The sequence below is a fragment of the Microchirus variegatus genome, assembly GCF_963457635.1.
Source record: "Microchirus variegatus genome assembly, chromosome: 14".
Taxonomy (NCBI): Eukaryota; Metazoa; Chordata; class Actinopteri; order Pleuronectiformes; family Soleidae; genus Microchirus; species Microchirus variegatus.
The window spans coordinates 13,095,348-13,121,812 of record NC_139815.1 but is presented as its reverse complement, the minus strand read 5'-3'; the positions used below and the strand labels follow the sequence as shown (position 1 = coordinate 13,121,812).

Genomic DNA, 26,465 nt, shown 5'->3' with positions numbered 1-26,465 from the left:
CGGGATTCTGGGAGTGTTCTCTGGAGAAGTCGAGGAGACGAAGCCAAGACGGGCTCTTCTACCCTCTGCTAAAAATACCTCACTTTAGATCTTGCCATCATTTATAACACAAACAAAGCAGGGTTTTGCTCATGTTTCCATAGCAGGAGACAAAACAACAACTACAAACCACACCTATAGTCAGATAACATTTGACTGGTGTCACAACACACAAGTGCTGCTCCTTGTAAGAATATCAATCAAAATGAATGTCTTGTGAACCGTGAGCTGATTTTAAATGTGATGACTCTTTGTTGTCTGTAGTTCTGCTTGTGTATCTCTTAATTCTGTGGTTGTTCCACCTCTTCCCTTGTGTCGTGTCTAAACCCCGCCCCAGTGAAACTGTTGAAACAGTGGGTGGTGCAGTGTTTTCATTTTTTGGCACAGCTGTTGTTACGTCAGTTTTTGTTGATACATTTTTTGTCAGTGAGTATGGATGATGACATCATTATTGCTGTCTAGAAACCCAGTGAGTTTCCATGCTCAGTTAAATATGCTGTTTAATATCCCAATATTTAAACACCAGTGGGGAACCAGTTTATTGAATGAAGAGTGTCAGCCTCAGCTCTGTGATAGACACCTCCTTTCAACTTGTTAGTTTAAGGTGGTTTCCGGTTTATCATATGGCTAGCTGTTTGCAGTCTTTTAGCTGATAAAGGCTTCTTCTGGGTATAGCTGGGATGGGAACTGTGGTGCTTTCGCGGGAACACCGAGCCAAGCTCAAAAGTCTGGAGTTTGACCTCTGAAATGCATTATCTACATGTCTTAGTCTGACTGTTAGAAATTCATATTAGTCCAATTTCAGTCAGACTCACATGTGTATGTGTATTTTAAAGGTCCTGTTTTAGTCAGACTAAGTAACAGTAATTATATTTTTTCCGAGCGTCATGAAAATGAGTGTGTGCACAGCTGACACAAAGGAGCTAAATAGCTTCCTTTGAAGAAGCCACACTAGAAAAGTTGAGTCATTAGCTGCATTCCCCAACACCCCTTGTCCAAACAAGCTTTTCTAGCCAGAGCTGAACAGCCTCATCCACGAAAGCACAAAATGTAAATACAGGCGTTCGTGTAATGATCATAGCAATACAGGTTATAATTTCCCCAGCAACAGTCACTCACAGAACTAAGTATTACTTTGCCTGTTTTACTGTTTAGGTGTAGCATGATTGAATATAATTATGACCTTTTTTTTTTTCTGTGTTCCGTGTCTTCGCCTTGTCCAGATGCAACCGAGGAGTTTTTCGAGTATGATGCGGAGGAGTTCCTGGTGTTCCTGACCTTGCTCATCACCGAGGGAAGGACGCCAGAGTATTCCGTGAAGGGGAGAACCGAGGGGCTGCACTGTCCGCCAGCCCAGTCGGCCATGCCGCCTCTTCACAAGCACGAATGCAGCGACAAACTGCCCCAGGTAGTACATGTACAATATATACACACATGCTTTGCTTCTGTGGCGTAAACAAAGAACAAGTCTCTTGACATTTTATTGGAGGTTGTTGCTGCTTCATTTGTGTCATTCAAGTCATGACCATGAAGTGAGGCCCACATGTGAAAAACCTCATTGATATAAATGTATTACACACAGGAAAATGGATTCTTAATAATAAGTGTAATCATGTCATTTAACCACACTCTTAAAAACACTGATAATTTGAAGAAAGCAGCAGGCTCAAAACATTTTTGCACGAATGAAAACATGATCGGAAGCTAAAGCTTTCCATATTACCTTGTGATCTCACTTAATGACGTTCAGCTGCTGTAAGCATCATGTGCCGCTGACTCGGTACACACACGACACACAAAAACACACTACTTATTCAGCTTAACCACAGCTCATTTTCCTTCATTTGAAAGCAGCTAGTCATCAACAGGGCTGTAATGATTAATTAGTCATCAGATTATAAATTAATCATAGATTATTGTGATAATAATTACATTTTTTATTTTTTTTTTTTTTTAAATAAAACAAGCTTTCTGATTTTCCAGCTTCTTAAATGTGAATATGTTCTGGTTTCTTTGCTCCATATAACAAAGTAATCATGACAACAAATTAGTTTTGGTTTGTGGAAAACACTTATTACTGTTTTCCAACCTACTCTGACGTTATATGGACCAAACAACTGATCCGTTTATTGAGAAAATAATGATTAATCACACTCCTTATTGTCAAACTGGCCTTAAGTGCTCCAGCAAGAAACGCATCATAGACTCTTGTACCAAGGCTCCTTTTTATGTCTTCACATAAATGTGTCTATCATATTATATTGCTCAATATTTTTTTTCTTCATAACATTTAACAGTACTGATAATAATTAAAAACAATGAAATGGTGGTCACTGGAATCATGATCGATATTAAACTTCCACATATCGATGATATTTCATGTTGTAAATGACGTGAAATTGATCGGAAAGCCACCTTTAAAGTGGGGACCCATCTGTTTCGCCCCTAAAGTTAAGGTCCCTGTGCTGACATTCACTAATGAACACTAACCCTCCACCTTGTGTGTGTGTGTGACCAGTGTCGGCAGGCTAGGCGAACCCGATCAGAGGTGATCCTGCTTTGGCGGAATAGCATCCCCATCATGATCGAGGTCATGCTCCTGCCTGACTGTTGCTATGGTGACGAGTGCTCCCCGAGTGACCCCATCAGTGACCCAGTCATAAAACAGGATGCCCTGCTGCTGGAGAGATGGACCCTGCAAGCGGTTCCAAGACAGTAAGGCTACATCCACACATGTGTGTTTTTAGTTTTAGAGCACATCGTTTCTGCTGCCTTGTACCCACTTAAGTCTGGAGTCTTTGTGTCTGTAGTAGAATTACCCCTGTGCTCCTCTTTAGTCTGGAAGAGAAGAGAGGGAAACTTGGTTTTATAGTAGATTTCTGCTGCTACAAGGCTAAAACGTTTTTTGTTATGAAGTGTTGTTTTAAAATGGAACGGTATCAGTTTGGATGTAAACATGATATTCCACAGCGACTTTATCCTCCCGAGACTCTGCTCACAGATGTTACGTTTAACGTAATATGAAAGAAATTCTCTATTATATCATTTATTTCCTCCACTCAACCATCCCCATATTTTTCTCATTACCTACATAAACATTGCCTCCCACATTGGGAATCTGGTTTATTTTATCAAAACAGGTAAAAACCATGGTAATTGTTTTGTGAAAAGGGAGAGAGGATTAAATAATAATAATTTAAAAAACAAGTAAACGAATAAGTATAATAAACCTTGAATACAAAGCCATGGCACTGCCTGTAAGACCCAGTGTCCTGGTGGCAAACAATTTACTCATTCTTTCTTTGTTCAAAACATTCATTAAAATTCACTGCAGGTTTTGAGTTTCCTACAATTTACAGTGTTGTAAACGTGTAAAATGTAATTATAGAGCTCTTCCCCACAGGTTCAGAAAGTACCTCAAAAATGAATGCTTAAAAAGCCACAACATTTATAATGAAATAAAATATGGATAAAACCATAATCAGAAAAACATTAAAATTAGCTCGGCACTCAGAGGGTGTATTAGCCTTAGACACATTAGCCCACTTTCCTACTTGCATGTTTTGGAACAGTGAACACTGTGTCGATTAAATACGCACTGAGAACTGTGTTCTCATTAACCTGACATACTGGCACAGTTCCACCTCTTATAACTTTCTTTTTTTTTTTCAAATAGGAGCGGCGATCGTTTCATTGAGGAGAAGACCCTGCTGCTAGCTGTTCGCTCCTATGTGTTCTTCTCTCAGCTCAGCGCCTGGCTCAGTGCCTCTCATGGCATTGTCCCCAGAAACATCCTGTACAGGTCAGTCAACATGCACTGAAGACACCTCTTGGCTAAAGGCCTTTTTACTTGGATTGTTTGACCGGATTATTATAGTGATCTAAAGCTAGATTGATTTCCTCTTCATTGATATTTGTACGTTTGTTTTAAAACTCTCTGGTGCTCTCTCTGATGTTAAATTTAAGAAGTTGGCACCGCAGCTTACTTATTCCTTTGTGTTAAACAGGATCAGTGCTGCTGATGAGGAGCTGGAGTGGCAGTTTTCCCAGCCACCTACAGAGCATATATTCCCCATTCCCAATGTATCTCAGAGTGTTGCACTGCAGGTTCACGTCCAGTCACTCCCCCGACAACCCACCTACCCCACCCTGGCGTGCAGCATTCACACCGGCCTACCTCCTCTTTACAGCAAGACCCCCAGCCTTAACCCGAATCACAACAGCCATGGTGGCCTGCCCACCCTCAAAAAGAGCCTGGACCCAAGCAAAGACGACCTCCATCACAACCCTAACACGTTCAGCAAGAGCACCAACTCCATGTCTGGCCGCCTTCTCAACGGATTTCCCATTCCCAATCTCCCCATCAACAACATCCCCATTAAAAGCCTTCCTCACACTGCCGTGCCGCCTCCCTACAGTAAGAAGAGCCAGGAGCCTGCTGAGAGTCACGCATATCAGAACGGAGACCTTCCACAGGTCAACATTCCCCAACGTCAGGGCTCGCCACTGTTCCACAGATCCACCCACTCGCCTACGCCACCTCGATCCCACTCTCCGTCTCCACTCCCGACGAGTAAAGCAGGAAAGTGGCTGTACTCGGCTCTCAATGGTTCCCCTGACTCCACACAAGTGGACGACTATGGGTCTGGCACCAACAGCAGTGAGAGGTCAAAGGGGCCCATCAATGAGCCCCTGAGGGCTTTTAAGAATCTTTCCTTGGCTGAGCCACCCCGCTGCCCCTCCCCAAGACCCACTGCATCTGAAACAAACCCCCTGATTGGCTCCCTGCTGCAGGAGAGACAGGAAGTTATTGCCCGCATCGCACAGAGGCTCAACTTCTGCGACCCCACAGCACCACCACTCCCTCCCGGCCTTTTTGCATCTGACAACCCTCCGAAAGCCATGTGGGGTAGTAACCATGAAGACGTAACTGCCAGTAAGACCAAAGAGCCTGAGCTACCGCTCTATGAATCTGTGGGGTGTGCATGGTCCAGCCCCTTCAACACACCCGTGACCAACACTTCTTTCAGCAAACGAGAGAGCACCTCTCCTAAACCTGCGGCTTGCAGGAAGCTGAAAATGACTGAGACGAGAGAGAGAGAGGAGGAGCGGAATGGAGAGACTGAACGAGACAGAGAGAAGGAAAGAGACAGAGACGGCTCCCTCATCGCACAGGCAGTACAAGACATCACCAGACTCATCCAGGAGAGGCTATCTGTCCCCTCGCTGTCCCCCAGGCACAGCAGAAGCAGCAGCCCTCTGCACCACACACACACGACCACGGTCACACACACGGTTCGCACATACTCACACGTCCCACACATCACACAGGCATCACACACTGCCACCAACGGCTACACCAACGGGCACATACCCAGCCATGAACCTCACAGGGGCAGCGCGCACGCCGCCGCCTCACATGCATCCGTTTGCACAAACGTGACCCAAGTTGATCAGGGGACCGAACGCCATTCTCCCCAGGCCCAAAATGGTGCTCACTTTTCACTTGAAGAACCCTCGTTCAAAGGTCAGTCCCGCACCCTAGCTAGTCAGTGTTTACGAACTCCCCCAAGCCATGAAACCCCACCTGCCTCACCCAGTGTTGAGAACAGCCCGAGGAATGCCCAGTTTTTCAGTTGGACTAATAACGACGGCAGCCCAGCCACGAACTGTAACATAAACCACAACCACAGCAAGCCTCAGCCTCAGTCCCACATACAGATGCAGAACTGTGTGAGAGCCCAGGCATCTGCCCTCCACGATGAGAACCAGGCACCCCCAGAGTCTGGATGCTCCAGCTCTTCCAGTCCTGATACGACTCCCCATCCTACTGTACTGGTAAGTCCCTCTTATCTTTGAAATGAGCTCCAATTCAGTCATCCACAAGTGCATTACTACTAGGGCTGTTGAAGTTAACAAATCTTTAATCGCTGCGATTACTAGAGCCGAGATTAACGCGATAAAATAATTTAACACTGTTAGCGCACAGTTAGCGACAGTCACTTGCCTGCAGTCGGTCAGATAGGAGAGACAGAGATAGTAGCTGAAGAGGTGAGGGATTGTTGGGCAAAAGGTTTAATTTTTGGTTCTGCGGAAAACCAGTAGAAAAAACACTGGGTGTTACCCTTGTGTCACGGCACAAAAAAAAACAACTGGCAAACTAACAACTCTAGGCACTGATAGTGTCTGTAATATGCCGGCAGCTGTACCCAACGTGGCTGACTGTGATTCCATTCTTATAGCCCTGAGTGTATCTTATTTAATAATATAATAATAATATAAACTCCAAAAATAACAAACTCTCCAGCCACAAAATGTCTGGCACATGATGTCTGGAAATTGTGACTTGTTTTTTGTATGTAACACGATGAGGGATGTTTTTTCTTCAGTCATCTTAACTCTCAGTAAAGAAATGACTTGTGTATTCTCGTATATTTAACTAGTGAACTTACTGAATTCTGTTTTCTTGACTAATCATCTCTCTCACCTCCTCGTCTCTGTGCTTCCAGCGCGCTCACAGCCCCTCCCCCCTGCGTCCCTGCAACAGCTGGAAGAAACAAAATCGGCACTCCTTAGACGCCACGGCAACCAAGGCTTTCCACCCCTGCACTGGGCTGCCGCTACTATCAAGCCCTGTAAGACACACACACACGCATGAATCAGTGTCCACGCAGTTTTTGTTGCCATAACACCACGACATCGCAATATTACTCACGTTTCTTTCATTCAGCCTGTGAATGCTTGTCCTCAAAGGACAGCAGCTTTTATTGCTGCTGGGCTACTGAGAAGTTAGCCCAAGTTGATGTACACTCATAAAGCACACACTCACAGGCAGTTGTGACTCATGTGCCTCATCAGAAAACACTGAGTGGTTGCACTGACTTTGCTATGATCACCACTCGCCTCGATCATCCCCGTTTTCTGTTCTCTCGATTGCTCTCACTTACATATAAACAGTGTAATGTTCCTCATGTCACAACATGTCTGTATTCACAAACACACACCTTTTATACTAATATAATCATACATTTTTTTTATTTATTTTGAAGGAATTCTTCTTTGAAACAAATAGACAGTCAGTCCCACCCTTTCAAAATAAAACTACATATTCAAGCGTTAACCCTGAGGGTGTCATGTGTTTGGCTGCAGGTTCCTCAGAGGAGAACTCAAACGGGTTACTTTGACCTGGACACCTCTCTGACTGGCTGTAAGGGTTTGCCTTGGGCTTCTGGAAAAAGGTAATCATGTTGTCACTGTGTGTCAGTTTATCCACTGACTAAATTAAGATTTTACTGCAGAGTAGACGCCATTTTTGTTTTAGTTCTGACCTTAATACCATCAGGAGATATTAACTCTCTCTCCTTTCTGATTTAAAATGGACTTGATTTGCAACATTTTAGCTAAAACTGTAACGTTTGACTCTGATTTTATTGTGTTGTATAAATACATTTTAGGGTTTTCCCACACTGCCATAATTATAGAGGTTCTAAAATAAAGAAGACTAACAATAGGATAAAGAAGTGCTGTCTGTGGTTTTCAAGAGATCAGACAAATATAGTGTTGTTCTTAGTGGTAAGGTGAGGTCACTCCTGTTCTGTGGTGACTTGTTTTTTCTTACGCTGCCACCTGCTGAAGCACTGCTGTACTGTGACTGAGTCCACAATCGCAAAAAATTCTGCATCCACATGAATTTCTGTTTTTAGTATAAAATATTACAGTACAGCAGACACGTATTACTGTTTTTGTGTCTGGTCCTTTTGTGAATTAACATGTTTGATGAAGATTTTTAAATGGACTTATTGACACATTTCAGTCTGAATATCGTTTAAACATGGGGGAAATACGTTTTAGTTTTTTGCCTTTTAAGCACCTCAATAATCTCTTTCACAGAAAACCCTTTGATCAGGTGTTGTGTCTTTTATCTTTTACAGGGTGTGTCCAAAGAGAGAGGGGTACACGGACGAGTCGCAGCAGCTGTTCAGTGCCAGTGCTCCACCTGCCAGTCTCAGTCTGCTGGGAAACTTTGAGGTATAATATACAAACACAATGGCCCACTCATTTATCAAACCGGTGCAGATTCAGGCGAAAATATCACCTTACGCCAACCAAGTCTTGCGTGTGATTCATGAAGCGTGCATATGCCACTCAATCCAGCAGAGAAGAGTATAATATATAAGATTAAAATATTAAAAACTTGTCACAGTCACAAGAAGCTCACATCTGCACAGTTTGGATGTTCTAAAATGTATTAATAGCACACATCCTACATACACCATAGACAATGACATGTATTTATTTTTAATCAGATGTGGGAGTTGTTTCGCACAGAAACCAGTAAGAGTCATCTCATATTTCTGAGAATAACTCGCTTTTTCCTCATTTCGCTAATGAATCCATATTCAGACCGAGTGGTCGCAAAGGGTGGTCCGTTTGGCTGTTGCTGCTGCTTTTCTTTAGTCCGGGATTTCCGAGACAATTTGCATTTGCAAATGAGTCTGGAGCCATTTTCAGCTTCTGCGGGGCGCCGGGCAAAGATGGACTTAAAACTCATTAGAGCAAAGGAAGCGTGCACGGTAGCACAAAAGAGATGAGGTGTAGTGTGCTGTAGCGTCCATACATCTGTGGAAAACGGTTGTTTGATAAAGTTGCAGTAGCATATTTATATTTCTGTAGATCTTCCATGCATGTAAAGTCATTGTTCTGATCTGTGTCGGTACAAATGAAGATTAGGGGAACTGTGAGAGTAATTAAACATGATTAGTTTCCAGAAGGGGCTGCAACCAACTGATTTAAATAGAATCTACGCCATAGATGGTGAAGCAACAAACAAATCGAGGAGAAATAAAGGATTGAATGTGATTAATGGACTATGCTTCTGCAGGAGTGTGTGCTGAACTACCGTCTGGAGCCTTTAGGGACAGTGGGAGGTTTCACTGCAGAGGTCGGAGCCAGTGGGTCCTTCTGCCCCAGTCACCTGACCTTACCTGTTGACGTGTTATTCTACAGCGTCTCCGATGACAACGCTCCATCACCATATATGGTGAGATACCTTTGATTTGACTGTTGTCTTATTTTCCCACCCTGCATAATTTAGGTGTGAAATGAAAGCCCCTTTTTCGGTTTAAGCTGCTGAGTGTTTAACTTTCGTCTGTGCGTTTGTTGTCGTGTTTTTTCCTCGCAGGGTGTGATCAACCTGGAGTCCCTGGGAAAGCGGGGCTACCGAGTACCTCCATCAGGAACCATTCAAGTGGTGAGAGCACGGATGTAGAAAGTGCAGAAAGATTATTTCATGTCATTGAGGACAAACAGCTGAGAACAAAGAGCTGGAGGGACACAGAGCAGCTGCAGTAATGGGAGACCCCTTGTGGCCATAGAGGGAAATGTATTGGGCATATTTGTGTTCATTTGAAGTGATTATATAAAAACAGAGTGTCTTTTCCCTTACATCATCTGAATGTGCAGTATGTGGTTTCTTTTCCTTCACTCAGACCTTATTCAACCCTAACAAGACCGTGGTAAAGATGTTTGTTGTGATGTATGACCTGCGAGCCATGCCAGCTGGACACCAGACCTTCCTACGCCAGAGGACCTTCTCTGTTCCCGTCCGCCGCGACAATAACAATCAGAGCAGCAGGAGGTCCGCTGGTCAGGGACGCACCTTGCGCTACCTCGTTCATCTGAGGTGAGACGGCTGACCTTATTGTCTTCTCTCTAGAGCTGCACCTAACAATTATTTTCGTAATCGATTAATCTGTCGATTATTTTCTCGATTAATCGATCAATCGTTTGGTCCATAAAACGTCAGAAAATGTTAAAAAACGTTGATCAGTGTTTGTCAAACCTGGAAATGACGATGTTCTTGAATGTCTTGTTTTGTTCACAAACCAAAATGATTAAATTTTAATGATTTCTTTGTTATGTGGAGCAAAGAAACCAAGAAAATATTCACATTTAAGAAGCTAAGACAATCAGAAATCTTGTTTTAATCATGAAAAAAGCTTCAAACCGATTATCGATTATCAAAATAGTTGGCGATTAATTTGGTAATCGATTAATAATCGATTAATCGATTAATCGTTTCAGCTCTACTTCTCTCTATCCTGCAGCATCAGCATGATTCTCACATATTCATTGCCCTTTTTTAATTTTTTTTTTATTATTTTGAACAGGTTCCAGAGCTCTAAGTCTGGGAAGATCTACCTCCATAGCGACATCCGCCTGCTCTTTTCCAGGAAGTCCATGGAGGTGGACAGCGGTGCTGCCTACGAGCTCCAGTCCTTCACAGAGTTGCCCATCGACCCGCCGTTCTCTCCTCGCTGCTGAGCCCCGAACCCCCCTTCCCCTCCCTCCTCCACTGGACAGGCCACTACTGAAGCTTAAATCACACGTCAATGCCAGCGATACTCTAACTGTGTGGTTTGTGTCTGAAATAAGGATTTAGGACAACAGCACTCGCCTCCCCGCTGCCCTAAAATCTTAAATTTCACCTCCTCCTTCTGTCACTCAGAAGTGACAAGGGGCGAGGTTATGAACCCGGAAAGCAAAACCTTGCATGATTTTTGGATCAGAGTTACCCTGATTTAGAAGGCCTTATCAAAAGCGGTAAAGAATCCATTAGTCCTGCTGTTGATGTGTTCATTCCCCTCCATCGACCTGGCAGGAAAACCAGTGATTTTGTCGATAAAAAGCAGTTCAACTTAAATGATCTCAGTTCAGTTCAGGCTACCGTTCTCCTGTTTACTCAAATCAAAGATGTTGATTTGACTTTTACTTGACTAATTGAATAAGTGTTAAAAATCTGATTTTTTTTTTTTCCCTTTCATAAATGCAATACCAAGGCCCCTTTTAAAAGTAAAGGGAGTGACCTGAAGGGTGAACTTGACCTTGTGGATCCTGTGATTTTTGTGCTTGTAGCGGAGGAGGAGGAGGATGTGCATGTGGAAGAGGGCGAACAGGAGAGACCGCACTGCAACACCGTCCTTGTCTAAAAGAACAAAAAACACATACCACGGACCATGTAAGAAGTCGAACATGCAATCAAGCTCAATTCATACGAAACGCAGCGAAGCGGAGCGTCAGAAGTGCACTGTGGATTTTTTTTCTCTCATAACTGGAAACGAAAGAAAATAGTAATATTCTAATACTTTTGTACTGTTACAGAACCACTTTATCGGAAGTGTTGCAATAGAAAAAAAGTAACCTTAGTTTTTAGTGTTTACACATTCACCTTCAGTTTTACTCATCATCAGTTTTATTTAATATTTAAATTAATATTTCAGTTACTACTTGTGGCGTCTGTCATGCTCAGATGATGTAGTGCAAACTGTATATCATAGTATGTATTTTTGACATTAATATTCAAATATGGAAAAAAAAAAATATCTATATATATCTTCTAAAGCAAACTGGAACTCTGCTCATCTCTTTTGTGTTTTGAATTTCCCGACTGTGCTTCTTCATCACCACACACACACACGCAAACACACACACACACACACACAGGATCAAGATGTCACAACTGCATGAAAATAATAACCTGTAGCGATTTAAATCTCAAAGACTTGTTAAAGGTTGGAGAAATTAATTAGGCAGCTGGTTTTCTGCTGAGTCCGGCATTGACCAGTAGTTCTAGGTGATGATGTAATACTATTGGTTTTATTTCAGATCCATCACAGACATTCAGACTTACACATTTTGTAGGTGGATATATCAGGTCCATAAATATTGAGACATCAACACAATTATCTTCTTTTTTGGCTCTATACACCGTAGTGGTGTATAGAGCCAAATTCCAGACCTCAGGCCGTAATTGACTGCAGAGGATTTGCAGCCTGCAAGTATTAAACAATGAAAAGTTTGATTTATGATTCTTTAGTTTATCCCTTTACTTTTGGTCCCTTAAAAAGTGGGAGGCACATATAGAAAGTGTTGTAATTCCTACACCGTTCACCTGATTAGGATGTAAATGCCCTCAAATTAAAGCTGTTTGATTCATTTCAAATCCATTGTAGTGGTGTATAGAGCCAAAAAGAAGAGGAATTGTGTCACTGTCCCAATATTTATGGACCTAACCGTATGTATGTAAATGCATCGTGTTGAAGAATGTACAAATTCAGGATTTAAATATTTTTATCAAAAAGGGAAATAGACCATTTAGGTAAAAGCTTTACGATCTGAATGAATGAAGCTTTATTGACCGTGATCAATGCTAAAAATGCCAACAAGCCTAAAAAATGGATTCAGACTACTTGCCAAGCAATCTGGTGCAATGCAGCTCTAACTTGTCCCTTTACACTTCACACTCAAGACTCGGGCATGTGACTATGTTGATTCTCCAGTCACAACTCTTCTGATAATTGTAAAAATATTCAGTACTGGTCTTTTTTTTTTTAATACTATTTTATTTACAGCTTTTGGGACAGCAAATGAGGTGAGCCTACTCTTTCTGAACTGCTCTAGGATCTTATTCGTCTCCTGACATGCTATGGATTTAGTTGGCAGTACATGCGGAGGTGTTCTCTTTCACTGGATTTAGTTATGCTGAGTAATCATTATATACGGAATTGCTGACCAATGATGCAAAAACAAAAGGAAAAAAAAAATCCTGCCCACTATACTGTTATAGCGCTTGACCATGAAATCTAAAATAACTCCATCACATTATGCTACAAAACAAGGACGACGCAGCAGTTAAACATTTGTGCAAAACTATTTTATTTACAAAACAAAATGGCATAGAGTGACAGCAGACCAGCCACATACATGCACAGCTCAGACGGATGTAGCACTAGCTTAGATTTTTCACGTCACAGGTAAACTTTGTCCAGTCGGCAAGATCCCTGGAAAAGCATCTACACGCAGCCCAGGACAATTTTAAGATAAAACTACTTTCACTTACATTTCACCCCCAAATTTGAACACAATTTATTGGACTCTTTGTTCCCAGTGTTACAAGCCGCTCCCAGTAAACATTTTATTTGACAATAGATCTTTTATTTTATTTTACTCGCAGCACCACGACTGGTCCCTACTGACAGCTTTAGCTTTAGCTTTCATGTCCTGTTTACTACCGCCAACAAGCGTGAGGATGCCTCATTCATGGCAACTTGGAACTAGAAACTTTAACCAAAAAGGAGATGACGACTACATCACCCCCCCGAGGCTAAAATACCTGGCACAACACGAACAGTGCAAACTTTTTTTTTTGAACACAAGTTTCAAGATATTTTGAATGAATCATCACTTGCCGTCCCGAGGATTTTTCACTGCATCCAAGCTTTTAAGCATGTTTAAATGTCTGTTCAGTGCGCCGTAATGAAGTCAAATTAAAGCCCAGACACGTTTGCCTTTGGGAACCCTGCAACACACAACACGTCGACCCCCTCCCCCCTCCCATGTTTCACAATCAATGTCACCAAAACTGAGCTTGGCCTCTGGGTTATATACTATACTCAGTCACTCAAGCATATTGACAGCATAATTCAGAATGAGGATATACAGTGAATGATACAAATTTGATGTTCAACGTACTAAAAAGACTGACATCTGCCGCTGTGTCAAACAAAAGCAAAAACAAGCGCGCGCACACAAATGTACACAGTGGAATCCTGACTATACCAAAAGCCCTCCAATCACACCAAGATGCACCTTTTGCGTCATGCCCCCCTCTCTAACACCAGAGTATTGATCGTCCATCACTGCACAGAAGAGACACAGTCTGTTTGTCACATTCACACTTTGATTTCCTGTCTTTCAGTGTATCTTATACAGAAGTAATGAAAAACAAAAACAGTATTTAAAAAGGGACCATGGATGGTTAAGAGGACAGTGACAGACAGACAGAAAGTGGAGTGAATAGTAAAATGAACAAGATTTGAAAAGTATCAGTTCACTGAGCAAAAAGACGTGGGATCTTGTCGAGTTGGGTCGAGGAAGCTGAGAATGGGGCAGAGGCGGGGAACAGGTGGAACTGTGGGAAGAGGGGGCAGAAGAGTTAGTGTTACAGCTCCGGGGACTTGAGGGGACAGGTTTAGGTTTTGGGTTTGGGAGGTGCTGCAGGGAGATGTCACCGTGGCATCAGCCTGCCAGTTTACTGGCCACCAGAGAGGGTTTCCTTTGGGGCAGGTCCTGGGGGGTGGGGATGTGGTCGCCCGTGATCTCGGTCTTCTCTGGTGCAGCAGCTGTTGGCAACTGTTTGTTCTTGATTTTTGCTTTAGCCATGTTGTAGTCGCCAGAGTCAAAATACTTTTGCTGTAGAGAGACAAAGGGAAAATTCAAATGTCACGGTTGCACAAGAAATCCACTGTATCTTCAACACAAGCAGGTTTGCTGATATTTTATCTAGTTTGAAAAGCAATGCATACAATCTAATTATAAGTAATAAGTCTGGTAAGCAGACATTTATTTCCTCAAACAGGATTAACTAAAACTAAACCATGACCATAAAACTGACTTATATCACCACATGGCAATAAAACTGTCCTCTGGTGAAGCCAGACTATGCAGCAGACAAACAAAAGATAACTCACCCCCTTTTGGAGCCGTTTGCGGAGCAGATCAGAGCCTCCAGGTTTATTCCCTAAGTGTGGGTATCGGACTTTCAGTTTAGCCTCCTCTGCCTTTTCAGGACTGATCACCTTGTCCTGAACCTCCTGAAAACAAGCACAAGCAATGAGACACTGAGTGAGAAACTGCACAGATAATGTACATAAGTACTGAAATAATCATCAGAGGCCAGAACGCGGGAGAGAAACGACCTGTTTATGAACTTAGTCATGCATTTCCCACAGTCTTATATACAGAAATAAGATCTACACAACAAAATACTGCCTGTCCAGATATTCAACCATCTGCTCTCTTAAACAGGAAATGTTTTACTGTTTCCAAAAATTGACTAAATCAAAATAGTTGATGATTCATTTAGTTGTTTACTTTTCATGAGCCCAGATAAACAACCAGTGTGCAGCTTTATATCCCGATATGGCCTAAAAATGTCGAGATTATATTTATACACCATGTCACTCAGCCTTAGGGGGTCACTTTTATCGTGATATAACATAAATATTGAATTATATATCGTGACAAGACTTAAATAAAAATATCCAAAAGAGTGGGCATTGATATTGTTTTGATACCAGTGATCAGAGGTGATTGGTTTGAGAAGACAGAAAGGTCAGAAATAACTAAATTAGCCACGCCCAACCAAAACTCTGAACAACATTTACAACATGTCAACTGTATCAACTAGAAATATAGCGGTATCAGCATTTAATGGCTTAATTTGTATTAATGAATATCTGCTGATATGACTACACCAGAAGGCTATATAGGCTGCTATCTGCTTCTATGCTGGTGCCCTCGATAACTATTTTTTTAAACATTTATTTATTTTGCTCAAGATAGAAAAACATATATACATCTGCAGTAACATGAGTATGAAAAATATTATGTTAATTCTACTACAAGAGACTAAATGACCTCTGCAGTTGGATGCAGGGAAATGTATATTGGTATTGGTTATCGGCCCAAGCGCTCCCCATATATCGGCATATCTGCAAAAAGTCCAATGCATCCCTAAAAACAAGAATTTGTGACAACAGTATGTCAGAACATACAATATTGATCACAGAGCACATTCAGTTGCAAATTAGCTTGGCTGTGTGGCTCTAATAGACTCTGGAATCGGCTGAGATTATCTGCAACCAGTCGGTGTGAGCGCTGGCAGCACTAGCATACTGGTACAGTAATAAGGCTTCAGCCTTCAGGGCCACAGTACAGGCATTTACTGCTAACGTTAGCTGCTGAGCTAACAGTCTGCTTAGCACAAATGAATGTGTGAATGTCATGACAGTTAGCTTACAGATGCTGAGCTAACATTAGCACACAGAACCGCTGACAATTCCACCAAACATCCAAAACACGCGATGTCGACAACAAAATCGCCTAAACAGCGAGACCGTTACACAATATTTTACATGTGTTTGAGAAATGAACAAGGCTTTGTGACTGGTATTGGGTGATATGTAAAAAAATAACGAGCGCGGGACGAAGAAGCTAACGCTATTTAGCGTAGCGTTAGCCATAACAAAGTCAATGGTGCCTTCGCACATTTACCTTCTCGTCCACTGAAGTCTCCTCCACCGGCTGCGCTTCGTCGTTGAGCACCGACATTTCTAATGTGTCGTTATCTCCTCAGACCAGAGAATGGTTCACCAGTCGGGACGAACGATCCACAGAAATCCCCAGAATTCTAGCTTTTCCCTTCCCATACGAATGCTGCTGACGCTGCCGTGCGCTCTCTCTCCAGGGTCCCGCACAAGAAATATACGTCACATGCGGAGTCACCACCGGGCGCGCTCACACGCGGGCACTCTCGCCACGCAGGCGCGCGCCCGCTCAGTGCTGAGATTGGATCTTGATTGCGTCATAACTCGATCAGCTGTTGTCCAGCGGTTTTTTTCCCCCTCAGGTGGACGGCCTACTTTCTTCTATAATCCTAACTCCTCACTTTTTAAATACTTTTACTTAAACAACTTAAGTACATTTAGACCAGAAATTTACTTTTGAAAAAGTACTTAAAAAGTACTTTTTAAGTACGGTAAATGTCATATACTTAAAGACTTTTACTTAAGTAATATTATAAAAAAAGTGATTTCAACTTCTACCAAAGTAATTTTCCGGTAAGATACTTTTACTCAAGTATCATGTACTTTACTCAGACTGCAAAATTAAACCTGACTTTAATCTCAGATTCTAGAACTCTGACTTTAATCTCAGAAGTCACGCTATTATATACATACATATATACACACGTATATTTACATATATGTATATATATACATATACGAAGTAATATATATAAAAAAATTTTTCGTATGATATAATGTAGCACAACATTTCAGAAAATTTCAGAATTAATGTCCTGTGTTACGTTTAGGCCTGCGGTTGGGTCTCTGCTACAAACACTGCTTTAAATTGTCTAACATACAACTAAAATTGGATCAGAGTAAATTTTACTAATTTATTTAATTAAACTTGGTAATCTTTGTGCTCAATTTTATTAATTTTAGTCACCTTATTTGTTAATTTTCTTTATTTCTCCCTTCTTTCCTACAGTATGTCCCTGTTGTCTGACACCCAATGCCCAATCTGCTGTATGTTTGCATTGTGTCTGTACATGGAGACAAAACAAACATCCACTTTCACACTCACACCTAATCAATTCAGAGTGTTCAATAGCCTAATCCTTTTTGCAACATGCGTTAGTTAATCTGTCAAAACAGTTAAACAGTTGCTTGGACTGATACCGATCACCCGCTCATCGTTAATTAACTCTGAAGAGTTTTAATTAAGCTTTTTTGGAAACTGGGTCATGTTTCTTTTTTTGTTGAACCCCCCCCCCCCCCCCCCAAAAAAAACTACCCCCTTACAATTTTAAAGCCTCCTCAGTGGTTTGACTCTGGTGAAAATCCTGCCAAATGCACTTTTAAGAAGAACAACAAAAGAAAACACAAACACATTGTTGGTGTATTACTGAGGCATGAGCGCCAGGTGGCGCACTTGCCAATGAGCAGCAGCGGTAGCAGTTTGATTGGCTGCTGAATCATTTCATCCATCGTACCCAGAATGCAAAGTGAGACGCCGAAACCTCGGCAGCAGCAGGAGTAGGAGCAGGAGCAGGAGCCTGGAGCGGTACAGGTTATCATGGCGATAAGATAAAAAAGAGTCACCTCTTCCACTACTAGTCACACAACAATAACAACAACAACAACAACAACACCACAGAGCTCCGGAGCAGAGCCGGGACGTTAAAGCACGTTTGTCCCCACAGTGAGCGGAGAGAACCGGGGACACCGTAGCAATGGCAGCGTCGGAGCTCTTCACAAAGGTAAAAACAAGCGTGTGGTGCTAGCAAGGGAGGCTAAATAAATAAACGTCCCTGTAGCGTTTTTTTTTTACAGAATGTCTTCCTTTCATGTTGTGGCGGTTATTTTGACAACGAACAGGAACAGAGATTATTCGCGAGGGAACGTCTCTCTCTGTGTGTGTGTGTGTAAATGACAGCATGGGTTTGGTGACGCCGGCTGTAAATGAATGAAAACGGCTGTGGAATAATCTGCTGTTGTATATGATATATATATATGTGTGTGTGTGTGTGTGTGTGTGTGTAGACGTAAGGTGGGCGCTGAGATGCTGCAGCTGACACAAAGATTACCTCGGTGTTGTCCTCACATCAGCCCTCCGCATCTCTCTCTCACACTAAGAAATAAACCCAGCGTTATTATTATTATCATTATTATCAGTAGTATTATGAATGTTTTTTTCTGTTGTGTTCTTGTCATCTGTCGTCTTTCCTCTGGCCTTCATGTTTCACATCACCCGTTCACTAGCTCCGGGGTTGGGGGTGATGCAAAGGCGGTGCCAGCCGTCGCGGTTTAACAATAACGCCGCCTTTTAAATCACAATATTTGGCTTCGGCTCAAACCTGCGTGTGCATCTCCACGTCAATGTGTGAATTATTTAATATTGAACAAGGAATCGTTTAAATCAGTTATGTGCGTCGTGGAGCCGAGTCCTTGGGTACCGTTCACAGATGCTGTGTGCAGCATCCGGACAGTGTAGCATCATCACCATCATCATCCCTCCTGTTAACATCCGGGATGTTTGGACCAGCGGAGGCCCTGAAGCCTCAGCTTGTGTGTGTGTGTGTGTGTGTGTGTGTTCCCAGTGCTCACTGAGGAGAATATGACACTGCTGCTGAACAGGCCCACTGTACTGAAGACTTACAAGGTCATCAGTATTCTTGCTGCTGCTGCTATTGTAAAAATGTCTATGGAATATCCACACTCTCTGTATTTATTACCTCATTCTGACATTTTTCTGGCATGAACACTGACCTTGTTGGGACCAGTAGTCCTTACGGAGACTACTAAAGATAGGCAGATGGTTGCGTTTAGGTCTGAGATTTATGATTAGGTTCAAGTTAGGGCTTCCAAATGAATGGAAGTCAATGCAGAGTCCTTTAAATGATAGCTGTGCAAACTGTGTGTGTGTGTGTGGAGGGTGATGAGTCACCCACCATTCAGCTTGAATAACAAAAAATATACGACTTTTTCATCTTCTGTCTGAGCTGCCACTGGGGCTCAAGGATTGGGGGAGTCTGACAGAGACTGTAGGAAAGGGTGATATGACCAAATATATTAATATAACAAAAAAAACTAGAAAAGCACTCGGAGAGTGCAGACCTCCGCCAAGGCAGCTCAGCCCCCCACAAAATAGCGATAAAAAAAGTGATAACGGATCTACGGATCACGCCCAAAATGTAATCACTTGTTGCTGGTTTCATTGCTGACATTTCATGAAATTTTCATCCAAATCCGTCTGCGACTTTTCAAGTTATGTTGCTAACAGACAGACAAACAAACAAACTCCGGCGAAAACAAAGTCGATATCCCTAACTATCACAATAAATATCGTATAGTTAAAAACTGAGTTTTGCACCCAAGTTTAAATTGAAGACAAAGTACATTGTAGTTTTGTGGCTGAACATTGAATAATCTAATATGCAATTATTTTTGACTGAAATAAGATTTGCGATATTTGAGGGAATGGTCATTTTTACATAATTAGGGTCCGAGCACAAGGGAAACTGAAGTAGTTCCTATTCTTCTTCTTATTCCCTCAAATAAATTGCGTTTTTGAGGCCTTTAGGAAAGTTGAAAAACACTTTCATCTGGTGATTTTTTTTTAAATGTTTCATGTATATGAATGAAAGGTGGTACACATGTATCATGTCACGTTGGCCCATAAAGTCAATATGGACTTTGCTGTAAGTCCAACAGGAAGGCTGCCAACTTGGGTTAAACAGCCATTTTTAGTCTCTATTTTAAATGATTACTATGAGATATCTGAGCATCCTTCTGTAGAATATGATGTGTATAGGTCAGGACAATCTTTGATTTAAAATAGTAATTTGACACACATTTTGGCTTCAAGAAATATTGTACTTCCTGTGATTTGAAATTTGCAGTAAGCTAACAATTCAATACAATTAATTGATCAGCCCTAATACACAGTGTGTTATTTCTACCTCTAGGGGTCACTTGAAACAATAACAGAAGATCTAATTTTTATGGTGATGTGAAGCAAGCGTGGATTCAATGGAATTGTTGTCCTTTGAGAGCATTAGTGATGAATCACACAATAAAAAGCTAAAACAAAAGACAACACACTGGCTGACAAGCAGTACATAATTTTTCCTTCCTCTCGCTGATGTGTCATAGGTGCTCTGTCTTTGAAATCTTTGAAGTTGATACACAGGAGCATCATAGAAGAGAACACAGGAGAGTTGAGTGTGTGTCTACAGTGTGACCTTCATCATCTCACAATAACACTGACAGTAAAGTGGATGATGTCATAAAAAAGATGACCAAAATGAAGCAGTCTGGTACCTTGAATATAAATACGACTTTCTATGGGTAAGAGAGCCCGAAAATATTTGGCTGATGTAAGTACTCACATTTAAAAAAACAAAACAAAATAACAATGTCATTAATCTTGGATTTTTTTTATTTTTAATACAGAAATGTTACATATTGGTTTTAAATGTTCATTATCAGAAAGTGACAAACCGAACCATTAATCTGAGGCAAAAAACTTTTATACCAATTATGGGTTCTGTAGCAAAGCATAAATAATTTTGACAATGATTGAACCATTGAAAATTCTATAATGATACAGTATATTGCGATTTAGCTTTTTAAAGTTGAGCATCACTTTAATACTTAGTGTAATAGCATTGAGATTTGTTAGATAATTATCACATGACACTATCAAAATATTAATACTGCATCATCTAATGCAAGGTTGAGAATTAAAATCTATCTATTCAATAAATCTATTGTTTCAAACGTATTTGTATGTTTTTTGTTTTTTTTTAATTGCGACTGGAATTAGGGCTGCAATGATTATTCGATTGTTAATCGATTTCTGAATGGTCAACTATTTCGCCTTTTGAGCTTCTTAAATGTGTATATTTTTTAGTTTTTAATTCTCCATATAACAAAGAAATTATTAAAACGGAATAATTTTGGCTTGTGGACAAAAACGATACATTTGAGAACATCAACTGTTGCCAGGTTTGTTAAACACCGATCAATCATTTTTCTGACATTTTTACAGAACAAACATGTAATCAACAGATTAATCGATTATGAATATAATCCTATTTAATTCTAAATTATCATCTTGGACTTGAGGAACTTATGATCTTCATGGTTTACCAATCAATTAGTGGATCAAACAATACTCCTTTCTGTCAGATATTATCTATCTCTCTATAAAGCGTCTGTGACAGGCATATCTCGCTGTTAGTCAGATCGCCCTAAGACTTTGGATATGGGTTGAACATGGCCTGATGGTGTGCATCCTTGATTTTCACATTTTTTGGAGTAATTTTCATTTTCATTGATTTATCACATTACACCAGGCAGGCAGCAGCTCATCAGCAGCAGCTGTGCTGTCTGTAGCGGGGAGGTGGGAGTGAAGAGGCTGTCCTTACAGTGGGTGAGACATTTTCACACAGTTCACTGCAGAACATGGTGTTATACTGAAACGACGTATTCGGTGTCCATTCACCAATATGCAAGCATAGATTTATTAAGCATTAGCATGCTACTATTTTGTGGCCAACTTAGCAAACCTGTTTCCAAAGGTAAGCTAGCGAGGCTATGATTAGCATTAGTGTAGGGCTAACATAATACAAACACTATGCAACCTCATTAGGCACAACGCAATATTTTAAATTTTTGATTAGCATTAGCGTAGCTAGCTGTTGTGACTCTCAGCCACCTTAGCTTCCTTATCATGCATTACCATAGCTGAAAAATCTTCTTCAGCTCCCACTATAGGAATACATACTTCCTACGGGCACTGCACTAGTGCTACATAAAACAGGTTTCTTTAATTAATTAATTAATTAATTAATGTATTAATTAATTAATGATTAACTTAAATGAATTAAAAATGCTTAAGAAACCACATAAAACAGACTGGACTTACCAGTGTGTATTGTGAAAATAATTAGATTCAGCCCTATATGTTAAAGACAAACAAGGGTTTCTTCCTGCCCTCATTCACGTAAAAACAACAAACAAAATGTATTGAATTTGGCTGGTCTTGCCTCTGCCAGCTGGATTTGGTTTGTTGCCACATATGAATCTGTCCACTTTGTTCTATAGAAGTGTTGTTGTGTGTCATATGGTTTGACTTTCAAAGAAATAATGGTGTATGTGTGTCAGTGTGGCGAGGAAACCCTAAAGTTAGTCCCCACCTTTTGAATGGTAGAGTCTGTTTTAGAAGTCAGCGTCTGATGTCAGACCCCTCTCTGTGACTTATTTTTCCGACACAGTGGTAGAAAACACAGTGTGTCCTTTGTGTGTATGAGTCAGCTTTATAGAAGTGTACTGAGTGGGACTGAGCTGTGTGGTTAACACCAGCAAACGTACACAAATGCACAGAGCAAGACATTCTGCGCCGTTTTGACTTCAAGGCTAAGATAAAGTGGGAGCCAAAAACGATAGTTAGAGGTGGTGATTGAGCAGAAACCAGTGCTGGTGAGAGAAGAAGCAGAGGCAAGGGAGAGGGGAGGATATTCTCCTTGAAATAGAAGTGGGATATTGCTCCATTAGACTCATGACTCAGAGTTGGAAAGGCTTTTCCAGGCTCCAGTTTCAAAAAACATACATGTTTCCTTGAACCACGATTAGAGCATGTGCTGTATTTTAAGTATCACATGACTCAGGGTGAATTCATTGATGAACCTCAGCTGAGAAGAAAATCTGCAGATTATGATGTAGGAGATCGAAAAATCTAATGGCTTGCCTCTAGTTGCACCTCAACATGCCACAATTGGAGAGTTCATCCATTTATTTATTTGGTGAAAACAAGCGTGGACAATAACATTCACACTTACTTTTACTAATATTATTATTTTACTTATTCATAGATTTATACAATTTTATTTATTTTCTTTGTTGCTGATGTTTATGTGAGTTATGCTCATTTAATTCCTTCTGGTTTTAGTTCTTCTTTGTCAAGCAATTTATACACAAATGATCATTACATCATGTTATCCAGGGCTGTTGTTAGTGATATAGTCACTTCTGGTCAATATTTCTGTTTAATGGATTTAAAATATGAAAGAGCATTACCATCATAATGTTAACTTTTATAATGTAATGCTGGGATGAGACTTCAAAGATTTGTTTCTTATGTGAATGTATTACATAAATCGGTGAAGTTGTATGTTGCATCTGAATATCCCTCACCTTTCTATTCCAAGTTGTCTGGTTTCCTCACACATTCCAAAAACCTGCTGGTTTGGGGATTAGGCAAATTGGACACTCTACATTGACTGTAGGTGTGAGTGTGAGCGTAAAGCCCAATTTATACTCCTGCGTAAAGTGCTCTGCGTAGCTACGCAGAGTCCTCTGCGTCGACGCAGAACCTGTCGAAGAGCCTCTGCGTCGTCTCCGGGTGCACGGAATATTTTTTAAGTGTCCGTCACTCCGTCAAGGGACTACGGAGACGGCAAGAGCTGCGATTGGTCCTCAGGACAGGCCGAGCTAAGCTGCTCTGTGCCGGCTCTCAGTGCGCTCCGGGCGTCCTGACAGAGGCGGAGCTGATCCCCGCCGATAACGCCGCTGCCGAACTATAAATACGTCATATCTTAACACACACAGCACATGTTTAGACTCTAAATGGCCAATTTCTCGCCTCAAATTATCTTAAAACTGCGTTCCGTGACACAGAAAAGTGAGAAACGGCCACTTTTTCAACAACAACAGTCTTTCTCTCTCTTTCTTTCTCGGACGCCATTGCTCACTGTAGCCAGAAGCACAACAACCTTGCGCAGCGACCCCTACTGATCGGGCGGGAAATTGCAGCGAGTGTCCGTCACCACGACGCAGAAGTATAAATGCTCGAGGCGTCTCCGTGGTGACGCAGACGGATAACGCATATGCAGTCGGAGAAGTATAATGTGGCCTTGAGAGTGGATGGTTGTTTGTCTCTATATGTGACCCTGTGATGGACTGTTGACCTGTCCAGACTGTCTTCTTTTGTTTCCTTTCCCACCTAACCCTGTTCTCTGTATCCTCCTCTCTCACACCAACTAACTTCATGTCCTCTTTCACTACATCCATAAATGTTCTCTTTTGGTCTTCCTCTAGACCTCCTGCAGTTCCAACCCCAGCATCCTTCTACGAATATATTCAATATCCCTCCTCTGTACATGACCAAACCATCTCATTCTGGCCTCTCTGACCTTATCTCCAAAACATCTAGCATGTGCTGTTCCTCTGATTAACTAATTCCTGATCCTATCCATCTCTGTCACTCCCAAAGAGAACCTCAACATCTTCATCTCTGCTACCTCCGGCTCTGCTTAACTGTCTTTTCCTCAGTGCCACTGTCTCTAGAGTACCATACAGCTGGTCTCAGCACTGTCTTGTATATCTTTCCTTTCATTCTGGCTGATACTCTTTTATCACATTATTACCCTTGACATTTTTCTCCACCCGTTCCAACCAGGGATTGTCACCAGCGTGACCCTCATGTGGAGGATACAGCATTAGAAGATGAATGAATGACTGAAAGAATGAATAAATCACAGCATTTGCAATTTGCTAATTCCTTGTTTCACGTTGCAGTTTTGATTTTGACATGATGTTTAATGCTCATTTTAATATTAACTAGACTGTCAGTATGTTGCTGTGTATCTATGAAGAACTGTTGGTTCCCTCTGATGGAACAAAGGAAACACACCCATGGTTTTTACTACTGCAACAACCTACACATTTCTCTTCATTATCTGCACAGAAATGAGAGTGATAGAAAACATTACTGAATTCATAAAGACGAGAGACAGTTGTGGATTTTGAGGCGTAATGGATCGTCCACTAATTGGAAGGTCAGTGGTAATGTGCCTCCTCCGGTCCACGTGTTGATTTGTCCTTCAGCAAATGACCAATAAACCTCAAAGTGTCCTACAGGCTGTACCATCAGAGTATTTGTGTGAGTTAAGGGCTGCGAGTGATCGATTAGAACATAAAAATTCTATATTAACCGCAGTGAATGAAGTGAAAGGTTCTCATGATGATGCCTATACCGTTTCAATCCAAGAGAGAGAGAGTGCTTTATAGTTGTGGTTTTCTTTTAAATAAATTAAATTGCTTGAGTTAAAATTACACTGAGGTGTAATGACCCGACAGTAAAAGTAGAGTTTTGAATGACTAAATCAAATGTTGATGTAAGCTCAGTGTCCACTAATCGCACGGTAGATGGTTGCTCTTAAGGTTGTATTCATAAACGAAACCTCACCAGATAAACACAGCGTCATTACAGAGTCTTGTATTTGACAAACTCCATGTGATATCTGCATACATTTTGTATTATAGCTTTATCACGTGTCAAAGAGTGGACCATTCTTGCTTTGTTTACTCGAAGTGTCAGATTTTAGGTTATCTAAAACCAGCGATTCATTTTCTTCTTCTCAGATCCAATTTGGAGCATGTGCATTAGATTACTGTCATAATCCGGTTAGCATAATTGCACTGTCATCAGGCCAGTAGTCATTGCCTTGTCTAACAACGTACGGACAGAGCGTAGGACTGAGTCTGCTGAGCTTTTTATGGGAACAGAAATTAAAACAATTGTTACACATATTTCACACAGACATTGAGCTTCTCTAAAACATGAAAGTGTGTGTGTGGATAGTAGCAGGGTTTGGTTTACTGTCACACTCTGACTCGGAGCCATTGGTTGTGCTGTTTGCAGGCTCTGAGAAGTACGTCAGCTTCAGAGCTCATGTGATTGAGGAGGGAAGCCTAGTTATATGATAGACATGAGGGCGTCATCTGTCACAAGGTGAGGAACTTGTCTGCACACAGTGGGATGGTTTCATCCACCAGCGAGTTCTGGATCTCAGCGCTCGATCAGTTAGTGGTTAGGTCTTGTGGCTGGAGGCTTTCAGAAAGAACAGAAGACTCAGACACAGAATGAGCTAGTGGCTTGATAAAGAGACAAGATGAACCAGGAGTTGGAGTATATGCTTGTAAAAGTAGGTTTTTTCTTTGCTTCTTTTAAGTTGTTCAATTTATGTAGCGAGTAGATGTTTTGCTGAGTGTGTGAATGTGTGAAAGAAAAATTAAATGAGAACTGGTTGATCTGTTGAAAGAGAAGCTACTGTGTCTTTTAAACATATACTTTATGCAGTTATTGGACAAGAAGTTTTGGTCTTGAGTTTGGTGCGGAGTCTGATCTAAGAAATCATAGCCACAGGCCAGTCCGGACACACCCTGCTTCTGAATTAAGTAGAAAGTGGTTATGTCACTGAAACCAGCTGGTTGGTATGAGAGATTATAATA

The 26,465-nt window shown here is 41.3% G+C and overlaps 3 protein-coding genes across 4 annotated transcripts in view; 2 read left to right on the top strand and 1 right to left on the bottom strand.

Annotated features, from left to right (window-relative positions):
- Nucleotides 1-11,380, top strand: part of atosa (atos homolog A) — a 33,472-nt gene extending 22,092 nt beyond the window's left edge. Inside the window, exons 2-12 of the mRNA XM_083900480.1 lie at nucleotides 1,263-1,447; nucleotides 2,558-2,754; nucleotides 3,716-3,841; nucleotides 4,047-5,877; nucleotides 6,549-6,674; nucleotides 7,189-7,277; nucleotides 7,971-8,067; nucleotides 8,921-9,079; nucleotides 9,221-9,289; nucleotides 9,528-9,721; nucleotides 10,209-11,380. Of these exons, the coding sequence (XP_083756606.1) occupies nucleotides 1,263-1,447; nucleotides 2,558-2,754; nucleotides 3,716-3,841; nucleotides 4,047-5,877; nucleotides 6,549-6,674; nucleotides 7,189-7,277; nucleotides 7,971-8,067; nucleotides 8,921-9,079; nucleotides 9,221-9,289; nucleotides 9,528-9,721; nucleotides 10,209-10,362 (3,227 nt within the window). The 3' untranslated portion in view covers nucleotides 10,363-11,380. The remainder of the gene's footprint in view (nucleotides 1-1,262; nucleotides 1,448-2,557; nucleotides 2,755-3,715; nucleotides 3,842-4,046; nucleotides 5,878-6,548; nucleotides 6,675-7,188; nucleotides 7,278-7,970; nucleotides 8,068-8,920; nucleotides 9,080-9,220; nucleotides 9,290-9,527; nucleotides 9,722-10,208) is intronic.
- Nucleotides 11,381-12,729: 1,349 nt separating this feature from the next.
- On the bottom strand, nucleotides 12,730-16,339 carry arpp19a (cAMP-regulated phosphoprotein 19a). 2 transcript variants are annotated; one of them, XM_083901234.1, is made up of 4 exons: nucleotides 16,153-16,339; nucleotides 14,568-14,690; nucleotides 14,109-14,289; nucleotides 12,730-14,008 (listed from the first exon to the last, which is right to left on the bottom strand). In XM_083901234.1, exons 1-3 carry the CDS (start codon nucleotides 16,207-16,209, stop codon nucleotides 14,116-14,118), a joined length of 354 nt encoding a protein of 117 aa, XP_083757360.1. In that variant the 5' UTR covers nucleotides 16,210-16,339; the 3' UTR covers nucleotides 12,730-14,008; nucleotides 14,109-14,115. The 2 variants fall into 2 exon arrangements, with proteins under 2 accessions (XP_083757360.1, XP_083757359.1); XM_083901233.1 differs by having other exon boundaries at nucleotides 12,730-14,289.
- Nucleotides 16,340-17,796: 1,457 nt separating this feature from the next.
- myo5aa (myosin VAa) overlaps nucleotides 17,797-26,465 on the top strand; it is a 55,639-nt gene continuing 46,970 nt past the window's right edge. Inside the window, exon 1 of the mRNA XM_083900877.1 lies at nucleotides 17,797-17,926. Coding sequence (XP_083757003.1) covers nucleotides 17,900-17,926 — 27 coding nt within the window. The 5' untranslated portion in view covers nucleotides 17,797-17,899. The remainder of the gene's footprint in view (nucleotides 17,927-26,465) is intronic.